At 33.7% G+C, this 21,777-nt stretch overlaps 2 protein-coding genes across 6 annotated transcripts in view; one reads left to right on the top strand and one right to left on the bottom strand.

The window, feature by feature from the left end:
- Positions 1-21,777, top strand: part of LOC119071151 (alpha-catulin) — a 41,503-nt gene that overhangs the window by 9,454 nt on the left and 10,272 nt on the right. For 3 of the 5 annotated variants that reach the window (XM_037175891.1, XM_037175896.1, XM_037175895.1), the window contains exons 2-3: positions 8,492-8,687; positions 21,565-21,743. In XM_037175891.1, coding sequence (XP_037031786.1) covers positions 8,492-8,687; positions 21,565-21,743 — 375 coding nt within the window. Of the gene's footprint in view, positions 1-2,429; positions 3,748-8,491; positions 8,688-21,564; positions 21,744-21,777 lie in introns of those variants that run through there. The other 2 variants (XM_037175893.1, XM_037175894.1) reach the window with 2 other exon arrangements.
- LOC119071284 lies at positions 13,367-15,161 on the bottom strand. Its single transcript, XM_037176153.1, has 5 exons — positions 14,895-15,161; positions 14,698-14,829; positions 14,508-14,641; positions 13,673-13,936; positions 13,367-13,612 (listed from the first exon to the last, which is right to left on the bottom strand). The coding sequence occupies exons 1-5, from the start codon at positions 15,053-15,055 to the stop codon at positions 13,440-13,442; spliced, it is 864 nt and encodes a 287-aa protein (XP_037032048.1). The 5' UTR covers positions 15,056-15,161; the 3' UTR covers positions 13,367-13,439.

The following is a 21,777-nucleotide window of genomic DNA, read 5'->3' as shown; positions in this document are numbered from 1 at the left end:
CTAAAATGTAGAAAAGTGATTCTTTTTACACATGATACTTCACTAAAAGAATTTTTATCAAAGGGAAATTGATCAACAAAGGGAATAGTTGGCAAAAATATTACGTTCGATAGAGAAATTTGATTGAAGCTAGGTGATATAGTTCTATTTTAGTCTTTTTAATGGATAGCATTGGACAGTTGTTGAAATGTGAATAACTTTTCTCAAATATTCGTTACCTTCATAAATTCATTTTTCGCAGGGGGGCCAGCAATATTATTTTACATAACTAGGGATAAAAAGATGAAAAGTAGAGTTTCGTGTGAATTTTGTTGATCTGAGGCGAAGCCGAGGTCAATAAGCACACGAAAACTAGACTTTTAATTTTTATCCCGAGTTATTCAATGGATTTTGTACCACCGAGAATTGAAATACGACGGATTTCTATACCGATAACTCGATTGAAAAGTCGAAAATTTCAACATCAGTTTGATGGGATATTTCGAATATTTTTATCAGTAATAGTGACTGAAATAATCTAGAACTTAGAATTTGAAGTGAAATTATAAGAGAATTTGAATCAATGAAATTAAATCTGAAATAAAATTTTGGTGCCACGACTGGGACCCGAACCCAGAATCTCCACCTTGCCGGGGCCGGGATCGATCAAATTTGAAGAGTGATTGTTTACAATGAAAATTATGATTTTTTAAGCATTTGCCTATTTCAATTCTCGGTTGGCAAAGAGCATGATGTGTTACACGTATTGTAATGAGATTTTTTGAGCACACGACCCAGTGTCTAATGCTAAAAAAATAAATCAACATTACAATACTTGTAACACAACATACTATTACATGTTGAGGGCGTCGATAGACGTACTTCAAACATGAAAAGTATGGTTTTCGACGCATGTAGCATGTAAAAGAAAATTTCACTTTCGCCGCACTTAAGAGGTAAAATAAACTAAATAATTGTGCGGAAATCATTGTTTTGACTCGTGTGGGTGTATACTTCGCCTTCGGCTCACACAAACTCCACACTCTTCAAAACAACGATTTTCCGCACAGGTATGTTATCAACTATTTTCATTCCAATGTGCCTTTTCCGTACGGCTAGTCATCTGTTATCGACGACGAGACCAAAAGTAAGCAATGGCATACAGCTGGTATCCTCTTATATAGCAGCATATATGTTTAAACCTATGAAGTAAAAGATTTTTTTTATATAATGGCTTTAAACAAAAGAATAGTATGTTGTGTTACAAGTATTGTAATGTTGATTTTTTCAGCACTAGACTCAAGTTTTCCTTACGAGCGGAGCGAGAATTGAAATAGACAAGAGCACAAAAAATCATAATTTTCATTGTAAACAATCACTCTTCAAATTTGATCGATCACATTGCTTTGCATTTTCTCAAACGAATGCTGTAACAACTCATACAAATTCCATATCAACACTGCTTTGAATGTTGTAATATCACATCAAACGGGTGCTGAAATAAGTCACTTTACAACACTAAAATGAGTGCTGAAAAGAGTCGTATTTCAATTCTGGGTGGCACAAATTATGATTTTTTGTGCTTTTGTCTATTTCAATTCTCGGTTGGCACAAAGCATCATGTGTTACAAGTATTGTAATGAGATTTTTTCAGTTCACGACCCAATTTTCGTTACTCACTCCGCTCGTAAGGAAAACTTGAGTCTAGTGCTGAAAAAATCAACATTACAATACTTGTAACACAACATACTATTACATGACTAGGGATAGAAAGATGAAAAGTAGAGTTTTCGTGTGAATTTTGTTGATCTGAGGCGAAGCCGAGGTCAATGCACACGAAAACGAGACTTTTCATTTTTATCCCGAGTTATTTAATGGATTTTGTGCCACCGAGAATTGAAATACGACGGATTTCTATACCGACAACTCGATTGAAAAGTCGAAAATTTCAACATCAGTTTGATGGGATACTTCGAATATTTTTATCAGTAATAGCGAGTGAAATAATCTAGAACTTAGAATTTGAATTCGCTAAAAATCCTTTAAAATAAGTTAGGAACAACGCTTTGTTTATAGTGGGCCGGAAATGAGCGACGAAGTCGCGATATTTCAGCACTAGATAAACAAAAGATTTAATCATATCAAAAGACGCGTGTCGTCACTAGAATGTCGTTTATACGAGCCTACGCGGTGTTCGTACGTACAGTAGGTTGTGACGATTTAATTTTTTTTTTAAATTGAAATCTCGAAACCAGCGCCTTTCAACGAGACGAAATTATCAACAAAGATTTTTTTGCCTAATTGGAGGGAGCTATACATTAAGACCAGCCAAAAAATGTCTACGATTGATTTTGCAAACTATTGATTCTGCAGGGTAAGATGGAGGGGACCAGACCTATTTGAGATTTCAATTAAAATAAAGTTGAAATCACCACACCCTATTGCACAGGCACAGGCCCAAGCTTGTAATAAACCAAAGAAAATGCCACGTTTTATGCCTAATAATATCAAAGCATTAAAGGGGAGGCTATTCGATTTTTTGTCTGCTCAAAAATTATACATTTTATTGGACATTAGGGATCAAAAATATATTTAAGAGTTACAATGAATAAACGAAATGACTGTTATGTGAACCATTGAGTCAACTGAATAAAACGTTTGGCATACTTTCCAGCAAACTTTATTCCCTTAGACGAAACCTATGCGATGGATGCCTTTCATAATTTTATACAATTTAATGAAAAAAAAGTCTGTTCACAAATGGTCACAATGTCTTTTTACAACCGGTTTTCATGACCCGTGGGAATAAAATGATAATATTTGTCGATCTAACCACATATTGCTCACATTGCCCCACACTCCACTGTCATATCCGTTTCATATTTATTGGCCCGTTGATATTTTTCCCATCACTTTAGACTTATCGAGAATGGTTTTACATCATTCATTCAATGATGTGCTGCGCACAATTTTCAAATTTTTTTCCCTACGTTCTATTTGCCCGTTTGAAAGTAGCTATATCGGAAAATGGAAAATTTATAACAGTTGTACGAGCAAGGAATGTGATTTTTCATGAATTATACATTTAATAATTTCCATAAAACTCCTATGTTCAAAAAGATTAAAATTTGGAGTCGTCGTTGCATTAGCACTTGGGATTAATGGTGTGGAATGTGGTGTGTTTCCTTCAGTGTACGGTTGAGGATTGCTTTTTAGTGTAATTAAATTCCTCGGAAGCATTTCGTTGGAACTGTTTTGTTTGTCCACACAATTAATTTAAGCTCTGGGACTGTAGAGATTGTTGGTTTAAAAAAAAAATATAATTTCAAATGTCTCACATATAATTCCAGCAATTATTCGTAGAATACTCAAAATAGTATCTTTGAACCCCATCGAAAATATACCCAAAGGTAAAATTATGAAAACCATTTTATTTTTGCTATTGAAGTAAATACGACGAGAAGGAGGATTTGTGTAAATACATATGTGTGAATAAATACGATCATATATCATCTAAAACTAAAATATTAAATTTTGTGCGGTTTTATGTAGAAACTACAGAGAAAATTATAATGTATGATGATGACTCTAACCGTAACACTGATCCATAAAATATGTTGTGTACAGAAAATGTGTTGCTAGTTAGATGGAAAATTTGATTATTTTTAGAAAATAAGAAGTGGTGGTGTGCTTGTATATATGTGTAACATAACCTGAAGAGCGTGAAGAATTTGGTTGAGAATTATGGCCACAACATATGGCCGACAGGTAAGATTTGTGTTTTAAAATTGATTAGCTTTTTGGTAATGCTTTTGAATAAAATTAATGTTCATGTGGCTGCTACGCCGTTCGTTATGCCTCCACAAATTCACTGTTTTCTTTTATATATAAATTTCTTTCACTTAGCAATGTAGTGTATTGTAAGAAAGTCATCACTTTTTGTCTTAATTAAAATATTATTTGAAAAGTTGTTCAGCACACCCTTCCATTTATGTGTAATAATATCAAATTAAAGCGGGTGATATACAGACCCCATTCCCACTTCGTACCACACACTTCAGTATCTCTTCAATTTTGTTTTTAATCAATTTTTTGCTTCGTTGTCGTTTTTCATTTATCAAAATGAAACTTTTCTGAAGTTCAACTCAGTTGGATCATTTGATTTCCCTTAAATTTCTGTTTCGCTTCACACGAGATATAAAGATGGGTATTAAACACGATATTATAAGGAAAGGTTAATGTTTGAAGGATTCAATGTGGAACGCGCTATACCCGTTTTTATATATCCCAACTCACCATCTGTAAACCATCAAACCAATTTATATTATTTTGTTGTTATGCGGAATTTTCATGCGAATTGACAAAAATCTTGAAATTTATTCGGGTAGCATAAAAAATGTGTAGTTAAGGGTACACAAGTTCGACCTATGGAACCGACATTATGAGTCGAATGTAATTGTTCGTAGCGAGAATATTTATAGTTTCAGTTAAGTACTTCATCAGTTGGTTGTAAGCCCGAAAGCAAGGATTTCGGAGTGATTTTCAGGTTGAACTAGGTCTTTTAGACATTATGAAGATGGCAACTATGTCACAGTATAATCATCAAATATCAAATCTATTACTTCAATTCTATAAACTATTTTCTGTCGTTTAATAAAAAATCTTTTACTTCATTAGTGTTACGGCTGAAAGTAACATTGAGAAATTTTCGCTGACTGGACGTTTTCGTTTCTTTGGTCTGTCCGTACCTTTTTTATTTGAAAGACTTTCCTGTGTAAGCTATTTCTCTGTTTTGAAGGGGCCACATTTTTATTTTAAAAAAATCGACCGTTTTTCTATATAATATTGAATTGGAGTCTTCACAACATGGCAACCAACGTCAAATTTATGGGGTTTATGTGCGTTAGTTTTATGTTTTTTTTTTGTTTGGTATATGATAGTAACAATAAATGAAATTGATTTTCTGCTATCATCACGAATTGAATGGATGGACCAACATATAGCATTACATTCTATACTTGTGACGCAAGATGGGCTTCTTGCTTGTTAATCAGTACTACAGTGCCTGAGAGTCCCAACAATGAATTAAATTTATGTCTATTGCGTGCTGATTGTACATATAAAACTTTCTTCATTCATTAAAAATGAAAATGAGTTATAATAAGCAAACTTTCATATTTTATCCATTGTTCGTTTACACTCAGTGGTGTGGTAAAAATGGCGAAATAAATTGAAATGAGGCTCAAATAAAAAATGGGAGTCTGTACACACAACAATGTAACGAAGTTTTTATTGTGGAGTTCATCTTTTTCTATAAAATAAATATTATTCTTCTACTCACTGTGATTGTTCATTTATTACACGCAAATGTATTTTTTCTTTCGTAGAAAAAACATTTCACGATGTTGAATTTTCATTTCGAAAAATAAAAGATGAAAAATATTTCTGTTTTAATGTCACCCGTTTCTATATAAATATATTTGATGGTGAAATGTCATATACAATGTATCTCTTTCTATATAACCAGCTCGTACCACCCTTCAACCATCTCTCAACTCAACCCACCGTTCCATCTATTCAGGTGAAATTTATATGGAGTCTAACATTTATACGGAACAACATAACATGTCTAAAGCTTTACAAAATTTTCTATATTAAAACTTCAGAAAGCATCACCAACAGTTTCAGTTTCTGAAATGATTATTTGAAATAGAAGGGAAAAAAATTGCTATTTTACTGGATTTATTGGGTGGAAGCCAACGAGATAAAGCTCTTTTTTTATCTCACTTCTCAACAGTCTCGAGTGTTGGTGGCAAAATGAAAACTATTATCTTTCAGTATGGTGCATCAAATGTGATATCTATCAAATGTATGACTGACTGACTGACTGACTAAGATGGTTTTCTATTGTATTTTATGGTTTTATTAAAATGTTCGCTCTCTCTCTACATTTTAAACAAATGAATGAATAATAGAATGACAAATCATGGAACAGGAATCACATTTAAGTGAACAAATATGATTTATCGTGTTCAAGTTTTCAAATGAATTAGGTCTTTCATAAACGACAATTGACGCTTTGAATGAACATCATCGTGTATAAGTCATTCATTTTCTGAGATGGAACTCGGCCGCATCAAAGTTACGTTTTTAGAATGCCAAATAAAAACATTGTTACCGTTAGCTAACGGGTGCGACACCATTGCACGTTTTTGGAAATATGATGCGTGGGAAAAAATGGGATTTCACTGTTTTAGTTGGATCGATTGAGATTCGGGTGAACTTCGACTAAAATGTAATGGTACACTGAAATACATCACCTTTCAAACAAAACACCAGGTCATAACCAGTCTATATAAGGTAAAAATACGGTGTAAAGGTAAAAGTCATTAAGGGATGTGTGATACGTGATGATAGAGCTGATTTTGTAAATCCAATCGCAATAATGTATCAATATCATGGAAAAAGTGGCAAAGTAAAAATGAAGATATTAACCATTTGAAAATGGATAATCATCTGACAGAAACGACACAACTGAGCAATGACCTCCGGTTAAAGCAGTTTTATATATAGCGAAAAGCTGGTCAAAATGAATGTAGTAAAAGATCTATTTTGGCGATATTTTCAATAAATGAAGTAATAGATTCTGTCATTATATCGAATGTGTAGAAGCTTTATGGTCTGACGAATATGAGGTTTATAAATAGGTTTAGAAAGGAATAGGGTTACGATCTTAAAGTATGCATATGGTTGAAAAGTGTGGGTGACTCTCGTTAATTAAAGCTGAAAAAAGGGCAGACCAGTTAGAAAGCAATTTTAAGTAGTACACTGGAAGATTATCCTACAATTTAGAAATAAGCTTTCGTTTTATGTCTATCAAATTTCTAATGGCTACATTTTGTTAATGGCACCTTAATTCCATTTCTACTCATGAAACACAACTGGAGCCTTTCCAATTTTACGGCAAACGATTAAATCAATAATAAATTTGAGGAGCTTAAACGAAAGCGAAACACATATTCATGGTGTCATATCAAATAAATCACTTGAGGAATTTTGCCAACATTTTCCTTATAAAATATGTTAATGCCGGTTACAATCACAATATATAATGGAGAGATACGCAAAGAAGAATGATGGATATTTTAAATGTTTTAAAAGGTCTGCAGCTAAATTGCCGTTTATTTATTTTACTTTTTTTTCGTAAAGATAAATTCGATGGATATATTCGACGGTAAACCAATTTCCACAAATAGTTGAGTTTCAATTAAAGCGACTGTAATTGCAGTCACTTAGTCTTGATAATAGCACAAAATTATGATATCACGAATACGCCTATGTATGTATCGTCCATTTGTTAAATAATACGTTTCCGTTTTCATCAATTTAAAAGGAGTCAAATGACATCACGACTACTCAATTGCTTTTCATATGGACATATTTCTCTTTCTCCGATGTTACAGTATATTACAGAGGGTAAATGTTCATCATGGCATCGTAAATCATTCTCCAAATAAAGCTGTAAATGCAGTTAAAATATTAAACGCTAAATTATTGGGTAATATGATTTGATACATCTATATATCGAGAATCTATGATCATAGCGCAGAAACGTTATTTTCCATCACGACTCATTCATTAAATTCATATCTCATGTTTATACTATACATAACCACAACATACCCCGTTACGATTTCCATTTAAATAAGTAATTTATTTACTTTCTGTCGAAAATTCACATGCGTATACACAAATTTTATTATGGCCGGGAAGCATAGAAAAACAAAATATATTGAATAAAAAGGCCCTTCCACAACAGAACTCTTAACTCGTCTATTGCTTAAACATTCGTTTTCCACATCGACCGGTCACATTGCGCCGAGAAATACATACCATGTCTAATACGTAAATGCGTGTTTCTAAGTTATAATCTACAACCCCCAACACACTCCATTCAATTAAATTACCTTAATGTATGTTTATGGTGTTTATGGATATCATGTGATGCAACAATAAATATTTTGATGTTCTACACGAAAGCTTTGATTAAGCTTTCCTTGTGTGATCGTAATACACATTTGTGTGCATCAAACCGGATATTTTATCTTATTTAGCTTACTTTACGTGAATGTCATTCTCGGTTGCGGTTGTGTAACACATTCTGAAATTGAATTGTTTGATTGGTCAGATTAGCCAAAGTAACGAGCAAATATATTCCAACGAAACGCTCACAGGCTATGGACTTTTTTAACAGTTCAATTTCATTGCAAAGAACCATTTAAACTTGCTAATGCTTTTCTCACTCCTCTCATTAAAACTTTTCTATCGATTTGTGTTTTGTACTGTGTTCTGTGTTTGTTAGCATTAGAGAGTATTATAGCAAAGCATGTTCCAACGATTTAGAGTTTATGATACTTTTAATTGAGACATTTTGTGTATCTACTTCTTCTCCAATTTTTTATCCGAAAAAAGTTTTCTTTTTGTTTAATAAAAGTTCATGGTACCGTTACAGATATCAACGTTGGTGCAGCACAGAACTGAACGTTCTCATGTCTCCTCCGAAAGAACGTTACGTGCCATTGGACGAGTGGGACAGGCGGTTAGCCTGGCGGTTGAACGTTTCGTGACGGTGGGCGAAACAATTGCTGACGATAACCCAGAAATAAGGCAGGATATGTATGATGCATGCAAGGATGCTCGTGCAGCAGGTACTTACACAATAAAACCTTAAAATTTAAACCGAATCGAAAGTAAACAACCATTCAGTCCTACTATTTAAGGTCAGTCGCATTAAAATAATTTAAAATTCGATCAATGGAACGAAATAAATGACCGAAATCATTTCAAAGTAGACATAACAAAAGTATTCCAATATATAAAAACGACCATACAATGGAGACAGTATTCTGTTCGGCTCAATAATATAATACTTAGGGACTTATGTACGAATGTAATGGCTAAGAAAATAGTCAATTCAAAAGACATTAGGGACAGCACAAGGGAAAAGATTTATACGAGCGAGAGAAACAATACGAAAAGCCATGAAAAGAGTCGTGCAAAAAAATATATTGTCACATGACATTGAATGAGAATTTGCATTTGTTTATGGGAATAGATTTTGGATTAGGCTAATCCTTAGTATTACCAGAATTTCTAGGGCTGTAAGAAAATTGATTTTTTTTTACAAATTATATCTTTCACAAAAAGGTCGAGGTGCTTAAGTTTAAATGTGAAGTGTTGTGTGAAATTCTCATCTAACCAATAGACTGCAGGGTGCCAATTAAGTTTTTCTTTGCTTTCTTTTATCACAAATAATAGACGAACCTAAGCTACAAAAGAGATTTTACCCAACATTCACATTCCATGTTCTCCCAGTAAAACTTCATGGAGCGTTCAAAAATTTCCGAAGTTTTCAAAAGTTTTTCTTTTTGTACATTTTTTTGCTCTAATACAGGGGAAGCTTTCGCAAAGTTGGCAAAATCCTTCACTTTCTAGGTTAACTTTTCAATCAACAATGCTTCAGTTTTCGTCTTACAAAATTGTTACACATTAACTAGTGTCGGTAATAATGAATACGAATTTCAAGTGAAATTGTAAGACTTCTCCACAATGTTGTTATTCGTAAATTGGATGAAATTTCCATACGGACAAATGGTTTTTACGAGTTTTTATTTTTGGATACCATGTGAAATGAAACATAATGTGCGTCGTATTTGGCATTGTATATCGGATAGATCTCCTCATAAATTTTCCAACTAATTTTTTTCAGTATTAAAATAGACACTGAAACTGATATTTTGTATAAGCAAATTTGTGCTCAATAAATTAAAATGTAAAACTCCACCAGTTAATTGTTTTGGCAACATCATTCCTTACAATTAGTGTGTATAGCTCGTTCCAGCACACGGACACATTAAATCAATTGTTCCGTATGCTTTCATTATACAATATGTGGTGCAACCTTTAGTCTTTCAGTTTACGTGTTTAGTTGGAAAAATTCAATTTTTCATCAAACAGAAAAGACTTTCGTTTAAAAATCCAATTACGCCTTGAATTGCAATCAAAGAATGAAATCTAGATATACAACAGTCGTCCATATATTTCGAATAAATTATCAGTTTAATTGTGACATCAATCACACAGTCCAACGATATCCTGTGAGCAAACTACCACTGTGGGTTGTCTCTCATAGATAAAATGAGGCAATAAATTTATAAAACAAAAAAAAAATGCAAACGAAAAAGTAAATAGAAACTTTATCGACGGTAGTTATGTGCTGTGCGTAATATGTCAATAGCTTGTTTTTAGTTACAAACATCTTTTTTATGATAATTTCCGAAAATTTGATCTAACACTACAATCTTATCGTGACGGTAATACCCAACAAGCATTTATAAAACTGGAATTGTACAAAATCAGGCACCATTTACACCGTGACATGTACAAATTTTCTCGGATTCTTGTTAGCAGCTGTATTTTATACACATTGTCAACATCCAGTATTCCACTCGTTGTATTTTGATTGAAAAGCTTTGCGTATAATGGAAGGTTTTAATTAGGTAGTTAGCTAACATTTTGTCTCGTTTATAAGTAAACGGGCCAACGTAACCCGTTTCTTAATTGACGCTTAATTTACCTTTACGCATAATGTTTCTTTTAGTTTTAAATCTTATGAATGAATATTAGATGAACTCGCTCTCTGCTGTTAATCTCTTTAAAAGAAAACTTCATTTGTTGTGTGACGTGAAATAAACATCGGTAAAGTGTGTACGGGTACTCGTATCGTGTTATGATGTAATTTCTCATAAACTGACGCAGTATAAAGTAACTTCCTTATTTTTATGCTTTGAAGAGAGGATTATACTCAACGCTATGTTTATATATACGTATTACGAATTGTGTGTTTATATTATGACAAGTGAAGCTATTTTTTTAGCCGAAACATTTGCCATATAATACCCATACAATTTAGAATCATGAACAAAAACAATTTTCTGCTTCTTTGTTCTCAACAAGGCAACATTTATAAATACGTAATTACCTAGATGAAAGAAAAATTCATCTAAATTCTTGCGCCCTCCAGACTTTTCTGTTCTTAATTTCATAAAAAACAGAGAATGAGAGAGAGAGAGAAAAAAACCATCATAATACTTAACCCGGGCAAAATGTGGGAACACATACATATTTAATGGAAATGGAAAACAAATTTGAATAAAAATGTAGATTGGTTCTCGGTGTTTATGTTTATCATGAGAGTATATATATAATAACAGTTGGAAAAGCAGCAACTGTTGAAGGAGCTAAATTCAATTTACGATATAGATACAATGAGTTCGCAACATTAACATGTCTCGTGCTTAATATTCAGATTTTCTAGAATTTAACGTAAACAACTTCCTTAAACTCGATAATTTATTTTGTTCTTGTGGGCTAGTAACAGCGTCATTACTGTATTGTAGACTTTGTTATTTTTATTTTTTACGAATTTCGCTTTTTTACTGTAACAATAATTTGTTGCAACGACATAACTTGGTTAAGCTTAAGTTTCAAAATAGAGAAAACATCAAGGCCGATTTCAAGTATCCGTTTTATTGATGTAAAAAATTGGGCTTAAAATCTAAATAGAGAAATGTTGTTTGGAAACTAAGGCGATAATTCTATTACATTTCGTCATAAAATTATAACTGTCAGCGACATATTTTTTTGTGAACCAACTTCACTCTGATGACATTTTATGGATACTTACCAGAGTGAAGTTATTTCACGAGAAAACAGAGCGCAAAGAATGCGGTACTGAAAAGCAATTGTGGCACCTCTACTGGTCGACCAAGGTTTCGTATATATAGTATTGGCGATGTTTCGACATTATTTTCTTTAAAGCTCCATCGTACTATAAAAATGATTTTTGACAAGGCGAAAACGAACTAGAGCATCCGCAGACCAATAACCTCAACGGTATTGCGAACATTTCGTCAACTCGTCAACAAAAATTTGTTGGTTGTGTCTCTTTGGATGACGGTTTGACAGCTGAAATAATCTTGGAACAAACCTATTACTCTAAATTTTCATAACGATAATATTGCGGTATAATCCAAGGTAAATGTAGTGAGGAGGTCATGCCATGTTCAACCGAATCAAACGTGCAGTGGCACGAAAGTTTGCTGTAAACGCCATCTCTTCCTGTCTTTAAAATAACAAAATTGCTTAGAAACCTAGACCATCTGTTTTGTGATATGCACAACATTTTGTGAAACACAAGTAAATCTTAGTCAACCATTTTAAAAAAAGATGTCAGTGGCAACGAACCGTCAGTGGCCTAGCACAACCGCGCGTCTGAATGGCATTACCTGCGTCTGAATGGCATTACCTCCGCCCATATATTTACGTTGGTATAATCTTTGAATGAAGTATGAATATGAATGAATTGTATGAATAAAATCCAATACTACTTTTGTTATCACCTAATGTTTGATTCAAAATCTTTTACCTCATTCGTTTTGACATAAATGTGCTCAATATAAGAACTCGAGCCAGACTTCATCGTCACTTTTTATCGTTGTTGGCGATAGCAGACCGTTTATTAGATGTGTTTTGGTGGTTTTATTGAACTGATATTGTATTTGTAACAGCAACTCGAATTTTCATTATATCTAATCTCGATTTTATATACTTTTAAAACTTTTAGGGCTATGCGTAGGTGAAAAACGGAAAATTATGTTTAATATGTTAATTAAAATTTAGGCATTTGCACCACAATGGTAGTCGCAAGCATCCGAGTTCGAAAGTTTTAACATTTTTGTATTGTTTCACACAAGTTAGAAAAATGGAAATCTTTGTAACGTTTACGGTTTACCTTCCAGTCCTAACATAAAATTTGAGAATTTTTATTCTCTCGCTCAAGTTTTCATTTTTACGAATGATTGTGAGGAAAATAAAACTTTGGCAACGAAATTTTCTATTACATTTTTGCGTCGTTCAAATTTATGGCACAGATTGAATGACAAATGATTGTAGACGTCTTTGGTGACATATTTTTTCACTTTTATTCCAGATGCGATTTCCAAAAATCCATGTTTTCCATCATTTATTATTCCTAATCGACTTTTCTATACCGAAAAAGGTTCTTAAACGATTGGGTATGCAAGGACTACGTTTGAATATTTCTTTAGAATGTGATGAAAATGTTGAGAAGCAGGGCCTACTTTTGATAAATTTATTTAGAAAAAATTTCCAAATTTTGCCAAAAGTTACCAAAAATAAATTTACCAAATTTTGACAAATTTCGGTAAATTTTGTGAAAATAGGCCCTGCTGGAGGTGTAATGCACTAACTAAACCATAAATAAATGAAACGATTCAACTGTTGATAGCAGTCATGTTCCGATCAATAAATTATAAAAACTTTATTATACAAAAATTAAAACTATCAGTTACAACTACAGAGAAGTGCATCTTCCACACTTAGCAATTCTCCTTCCTAACACAATCCACCATCGGAGGAATTTTGCAAACACATTCGACACACTTGTCGTCTGGACTCAACCTCTGTCCGACATATAAATTTAAATCACCAAATTTGCAAGTTTTACCTGGACTGCTACTATCTGTTAATATCACCTCATCGTTTTCGGTAGCTAAAAGTTCAGGCTATAGATTACACTCAAAATAATTTAAAATATTCTAAAATAACTTACGACATCTGAACCGCATCGGGCAACAAGAACTTTGACTATGATAAACAGGCACACAACCTCTTCGAAGCTCGTCGAAATAGTGAATTTCGATTTCACAGTTAATTAAGTGGCAGTCTTTATTCGATGCAGGTGGTATCGATTCGTCAAATGAGTTGGAACAGACGCAGTAATGGCAGCTACTATTTTGAGGAAAAAACTTTTCGCCTTCACGATACGTTTTACCATCGACCGAACATTTAGCCAGTTTTCGAATGTCTTTGTCACCTGTCCGAGAAATTAATGGGATGGTCGGTTGAAATTGCTTGAAGTATTTTGAATTAAAATTAGATAGCCAGGTCTGTCGACACGGAAACGTTATCAATCGGTAATCAATAATTTGATTGAGACAACGATTCGAAAGTAGGTGTTCCCAATGTGTTTCGAACTGGCTCTTTTTAACGCAAGTTCAGAGTTCAGCAAATTCTACATGTTTAGCGAACGTGTTCGTAACGACACAACTTAGTCTTAATATACTTTGCGTTAAAATCGTTTACGTGTTGCGTGTTTATGTAAATGGCGCTTCGCTTATATGCAATATGCATTTACCTTGCCTAATCACGTAAAGCACGGTACGTACGTGATTCCAAATTTTGAACCACGGACGTAACGTAACACAAATGCGAAATCCCTTTTCGATGATGTCCTGAGATACAAGTCGTAAGTACAGACCTACCTTACAATTCATAAAAATCTATCAAAAAATCTTGCATCTCTTTAACACCAAGTTTTTTATGAGTTTTAAGGCAGAGCCCAATTGAAAAGACTAAAAATATACAATTTATAGCAGTTAACATACCACAAGTTCGTCGTATATGACAACATCCGGTACTGTCGAAGTGATAGATACAATTTTTGGAGTACAATTTTGATTTGATAATGCTCGAACATTCGGAATAGGCACATTGAACACTAACTTTTGATCCATATTGCCTACAGATTAAAATTATTAGAATTACAAACCAGAGTTTCAAGAGTCTGCGTATTACCCTTCCGTACACAGACAAGTATGGCTACACAGTGGAGTATCAGATATCGGAATTCGCTCTGAAATGTTGTAGGAACGTCCTTTGAAATGACACTCATTGATGTCTAATTCGGTTAGATCGGGACAGTCGTAACTTCAAAATAAATACACACAAAAATAGTTAGAGCAGCGTGATAAAATTCTATTTACAAATCAAACCTCTCGAAACAACATCCTTTTTCATCCAACTTTCCAACACAGCCCAGTTCTTGATAGTGTTTCGGAATTTTTGGACAGATTGGACAGTTATCAGCCGTTGCTTCATTGCGACCTAGGTGCGCGAATGTAATCACAATTAGAAGAAACTTCTTTGAAATCATTTTGGTGTTTCAATGTTTCGATTAAAACGTTTGATATGAAGAGATAATGTCGCGGAAGATATGCCGACAAGTGTGCTGTCAACAAACTAATAAACAGATTCAAATATAAGATGCGATGTGCTGGCTAGGTGTTTGGATTTGAAACCGGTTAATTTATCAATGAACCAGTAATACGTTTAAAACATAAAAATAAAATGTTTTGGTCTGCAATTTATTATTTAAATGAAATAGCAAGTGACGTAATTTCGAAATTCATCGGTAGACAGGCATCACTGACATCACGTTAGTAATCTCCAGTACTATCTATTAACAGATTAGAAAATGTAAATTGGATTTTTCATGTCAGTCAGAAATCTCAGATATTTGAATTAGATAAACTTTCACAGTGGTACGCTCCCATTTGAACTGTAAATTTAGAATTCGAATCGAATTATTTCTCTAACATAATAATGTCGAATGTCCTGGTATTCAGTGAAGCAAAATATTTGCATATTTTCAATGACATTGGAACTATTTTTGAAATCGCTTAAAACTACTTCATAAACAAGCTTATTTCAAGCTATGCAAGATTTTTTTTGATAATCTATTCAGTACGTTACGCCACCATACAGACCATGTCTGATCTAAAGAATCTTCTTCTGGATTTCACTTTATTGATAGTTATTCTTTACTCAGTTTTCTTATGTGCTTCACGTCGCCATGATAATGACCTAATTCACAAATTTCTATTTGTATCATTAGAGACATAGATTAGATTAGATTAGATTAGATGGGAGGGTGTAAGCCCAGCACCTAAGCCTCAGATGGGCCTGTTGTGCTATTGTACAAGTCTCTTGATCATATGGACTGTGATTTTACATCATATCTCTCCCGACTTAGATTGTTCACAAATCGACCGTGTGTTAACGTCCCATACGTTGTGAATTCTCCAAGCCGTGGGTGGTATGCGAATACCACAACCATCACTAATTGACCTGTACATTTTCCCAAAGATGGCGCTATCAACATTGTCATGTTGTAGCTCTTTCTACTATTGACATTATGTCGATATGGTTTCTTTTATGGAGAAAGCGAATGTTGGGTTTTTTGATATTTCCGACTTTGTTACGGTTACGGCTATTAGTTTTAGGTAATAGCAAGTGTCTAATCACCATAGGCCATGAGTTGCCTCTTCGTATAAATCGCCATGCCACCATGTGACTGAACTCGTTCTGGCGTTGCAGGTTGTAGCGTTTGAATGATTCGTATTTCGTCATATCCCTTGACATCCATACAACGTATCAATCAATAGATCTGTTAAACCTCGCGGTCATTTTGGAGTACAAGATAGTTTCTGTATCTTGGGATTGTACCACAGCAAATTTGTAAAAATTTGCTATGTGGTTTTGGGGTGTCAAATGAGAACCCGAAGCGTTTGTACCTTACCTGCACTAAAATTGACTGCCAGATGCCATACGGCAATGTGTCATTTTCGTACATTAATCGAGCACGTAATTTAGCATTAGCTTCTGGTAGAGTCGATTGTTAATCCGTAAACCGACGCCACGAAGCACATGTTAAATAACAAAGGAAATAACACAATTGTTGATATCGCACAATGAGGCGAGAACGACTTTATTGATCAAAGAGAAAATGACCTACGAGAACAACACTTTGACTTCGTTAATAAAACCTTTAAAATAATTTCACCATTTAAACATTACAGCAAAATAAAAACACCAAAGCCGTAAAAGTTGGCACAGAAATTAGACAAAATCGAAAATGAATTCACACACAGCCACACAAAAGAAACACTTTTAGAGAGCAACGCATAAACACGTCCGTTCTCTGTGACTGCCGTTGTCCAACTCATCATCATTAGAGACATAATAAGTCAATTGAACATGAGGTATAATGAAGAACTAACGGAATATTTTAATCCTTAATTTCATGAGTACCACAAAATTATCGTCCCTTACATAAAGGTCAAATTTCCATAATTTTCTGTACGAAAATCTAATGTATTCCCCATAGGTTCACATATTTGGACAGACATCGGATAAAGTGAAAAGTATAACATCCATCAATTTACAGTTAACTATAAAGTAGAACTTTAACGATAGACCGTAGTGGAAGTTTTTACGAGAGATAAGTGATGATAACCGAACCGTATCTTCAAAGGTAGTTATAATTTTATTTCGACAAAGTTTTGCTAATGACGTCGACTTCAGTCGTGCTTCCGAGGTTTGTGTATGGCACTGTAGAGCACATTGCATAATTTGTCAAAACTGTCTAATTTATTCAAGCTTTGATATGAGAATTCAGAAGAACTAATGCGTTTAACAAATAATGCTGGTTCTTGCTAGTGTTAATCTCATATAGTAAAACGTATTTTACATGCTAGCGGGCGGTAAAGTGCACTTTACGTCACTGTTTGGGACTGTGAAAATTCACTTACCACCCACTAGGATGTAACATGTGTTACGTCACTGTGTGGAAGTGCTTGTTTTGGCTCGTGTGATTATTTCACTCGTCTTCGGCTCGTTCCGCAAAGCTCACACTTGCCAAAACAAATACATATTTACAAACAGTGACGTAACATACTATTATCTGTCTAGAACGATAATCTCGAGCTTATCCCTCTAGGGAGTTTTTGTTTATCTCGATATATCTGTTCTCGACAGATAAAATATGATATGCACCTATTGCCAGACTGTTATTTTGACGTGTAGGCATTATGGCCCACGCCTTCGGCTAGGGCAATAATGTCCTACACGTCAAAATATCAATCTTGGCAACAGGTGCATAATATATATTAAAACGTATACAATGTATAGGTTTGCCAAACGAATGTACAGAATACATTCGTTTGGCAATATTTTAAACAAAAGAAGTAACAGATTTACTGTGATGATAATACTTGTCATAAAAGTAACGCTGTAAACGTCTTGAAAATCGTCATTTTATTAGATATGCAGGAACACACCACTTCTGATGATTTCACCATAAATCATCACGAGAATAATCACAGGAGGTGAATTTTCCGTCATTTTATGGCTTTTCTTGGTGTTTCACTGCCTTATTTATATCTGCGTGACATCCCAAAAGTTTACAGTCTTGGTAAAAATGGCTCCCGGAGAAAATTTGGAATCAATCTATGCAGTGATTTTACGGTAGGCGATATGATTTAAAATTGACTCCACGAAAACTTCAACCGATTTGAGAGATGATCAAAATTATGTGTTCGAAAATCTGATGTGGCTTTTTTAAAAGCTTCGCCTTTGCTAAAGAGTATTATTTTTTAAGTGATTCTGTTGTGACTGTCTAATCCATTGAAAACATTCCATCCCGAACTCTTGAATCGCATTGAAACTTTTGGTGCATAACATTTATTTCTCAGTATTTTATATATTTCTTCGAAGAAGTATGGTAGATCACACTTCAATAATATAAGGTTCCTGACCGTGATGTGCGGATGCGAAAACCTGATCGTGATTTGCTTATGCAAATTTACATGTAAAATAAAATATACCGCAAATCACGGTTATGTTGAATCTTGATTTGCGGTATAATTTGTATGACGCTTTAGATACCTCCAAATATCGGTCTCTTTTGAATTTCATATAAAATACCACAAATCACGGACACCATAACGCAAATCTCGATCGAATTAAAAAATTAAACTTAGTTATAGAATTTCTTTAAATATCGATTAATTTTTTATTAATTGCGAGGCCAAATGTTCAAACTTCATAATAAAGTTTACCATTACTCCTGGATGTCAAGGGATTTCAAGAAAACGACGTACAAAGTTAAACATTTTCACAATACCACAAATCACGGTCAGGGACCTTAATTATGTCTTGCATCAATATTAAATCTCTTTGCCACCTCCATGTAGCGAACAAAACAATATAATTTAGTGCTAAATTTTTGCAGTGAATTGCTCGACTTCGGCACTGTGAGTTTTTAGTATTACTTCCATTGCAACCATTTAAGTGTTGCGGGAAAGGTAAGCTTACAATGATAAATGATTTTTTCGACGTCAGTCCCTCTTTAAGGCTTTTAGTAGCATTTTGACTTATCTAATATGTTTAATAGGCTAAATCTGTTTTAGAATAATCTTACTAAAAATAGTGAGTTTTGAGATCAGCTGGACGAAACGATGTTTCTAAGGTCATTGTGGTCATTCATTAAAAGCACATATTGTAAACTGAAAGGTAGGACCACGAAATGGTTACTGTGGGAAGGAATGGTACGTCTATATTATGATTCCTTACCATCCAGAGCTTTCTCATTTGTATTAGTTATGTTGATAAATGAATTTCAGTGAACATTTAAAAAAACGAACTTTAGTACGAACTGGCTGTATTAGCACCTTAGTTTACCTTAGTTAGAAGCAAGCTTGCGAAATCGAGTACCCACAAAATTCTGATTGGTTGAATTTTTTTGCTGAATTACTTTCAAGTAGGATTTCATACACTGCACAATCTACTGAAAGAATCCTCAATTGTCGACCAATCAAAAAAAAAATATTTTCATAAAACGTAATCATTCCGAATGCCCAATTTTTAATTAAAAAATTTCCCTATAATGAATCCAATATGAAAATGATCTGTAGAAATCCACCATTTTCACAGCTATGCCAATTACGTTTTATGTACAATACCGGCAAGGCGAAAATTTTTATTTAACTCACACAGCTCTCTAAAAAATTGAAATAAAATAACCTCGTTCTGATTGTTATGTACTGGAAACTATCACATAAAACCCTCTATCTTTACATTTCGGATTAAATTTCTACCTTTTATATTCCCTAACATAAAATATAAAACAAAAAAGAATCCCATTATGCGGAAAAATTCAGACCAAAATTAACTTTAAACTCATCAAAATTTTGCCAAACGTATCCGGAAGCAATTTTTGATAATATTTGATTGTTATGTCTGATAAATTTATATTTAATATTGATTTTTCCGATTATACATACAGTGGATAGAACATGGGTTTTATGGGTAAAATGCTGTGTAGCAAAGGTAATCGAAAGAGAAACACTGGCACATTTTTATCCATCTATAGGCATAAAAAAAATATATAGAGAAATATGTACCCAAGTAGTATCCATGCTTGCTAAATACATAGATATTCACTAATAGAACACCTTATAATATATATAAAATCATATACTTTCCTGCCTATGTCTATATCTTTTGTGTAGTATGTGAGCGTATCTCACTCTACATGTTTTTCTATCAGCTCAAATTGCGAATATTGGTTGTTCGAGAAAAATAATGTTCGATGTCATCACTTCCGACAGATATAATTTTTGATACTTGCAAACTAAGTATTAAAAATAGGCAACCGATTGTGTCCTTAGAACTGATGTAATAATCATCGCTCCACCAGCTATCATACATGGTTGTATTATAAAACATAAATTAACTTGTAACGTAATTCCTGCTGCCCGGGGTAAATATTTTCAAATTCAAAATTAAAAGAAAAAAAAAATTGATAAAATCATACAATCAATGCTACGGCTATAAATTTTCATAACCTTGTAACGAGTGAAACGTGTTCTATTCCAAATTTAATAAATCACGTTCCTGCTCCTTCTCGATACGGACGAGTTCGATATACCTTACCGCTTCCATTCGATCATTATGTCATTTCGCATTTTGTATCGAACATCTATATGTATCTCTGCCGGTACAAATGATTTTCTACCCCTATAAAAATATTGTATTAATGCTATGTAGCGATATAGCGAATAAAATGCTACATCATAAAATGAAATGATATTCCTTCGAAGCAGAAATTTTCATTGTTCTGGTGTACGACTTTTCGAAAACGTTATAAGAGAAACTATAACCAGTACAGCAAGCAAACATAAATATGAGGAAATTTATATGAGCTTATGGATTTGGTTGGGTACATCGAATCATCTCTATTCGCATCTTTGAGGCTTGATTCAAAATCAGAGACTGGGGTTGTAGTAATGGGTACTGATGTATCGTAGACATTATCTCGAAATCCACTCGGGTACGATAAACGACAGCAACAAAAAAATTGTTTTTTGATTGAAATGCATTTTATTGACGGGAATGATTACACCAAGTGACATGCTGATAACAGTAATAATGTATCGGTAGACATTGAATTCTGTTGTTCAGAGAGATAGAAGATGAATTGTTTTTTTTTACATTTTTTTCTACGAGGTCGTTTCTAAAATTATCCAAAACTCAGACATAATAAGTATGAAGTATTAGCCATAAAAGTGGCTTGACACGTTACGATAATAAAACGCTTAATTCCTTTTTATGAACTTGTGCCGTCGTCCAACGCATAAAATACATTTCTGAATGTTTATCACGTGAACAGTGCGTTCGAGTTAGTACCATTTTCCAAATGAACATTTTTAGAATATCAGAGAGTGGGAGAGAGAGAGAGGGAAAAAACTTTTCAATAAAGTTCTTCGTTTTATCATTCCAAAATTAGCCAATTCGTTTTCTTAATTTGAATATAATTTTCAGGTTCATCAATCGAAAGGTTGTGCGAAATTACAGTCACCGACCCACTCGGATATGACGGTCCATTAGCTGATCGAAGTGCGATGGTGCGTGCTGCTAGGGGTTTATTAAGTTCGGTAACACGAGTTCTACTATTAGCTGATATTGTAGTTGTGAAACAACTGCTGTTAGCAAAGGACAAGGTAACATTTTCAGACGTTTACAATGTGTAGCAAT

Source organism: Bradysia coprophila (genome assembly GCF_014529535.1).
Source record: "Bradysia coprophila strain Holo2 chromosome IV unlocalized genomic scaffold, BU_Bcop_v1 contig_144, whole genome shotgun sequence".
Lineage (NCBI taxonomy): Eukaryota > Metazoa > Arthropoda > Insecta > Diptera > Sciaridae > Bradysia > Bradysia coprophila.
This window is presented reverse-complemented; position numbering and strand designations above follow the sequence as displayed.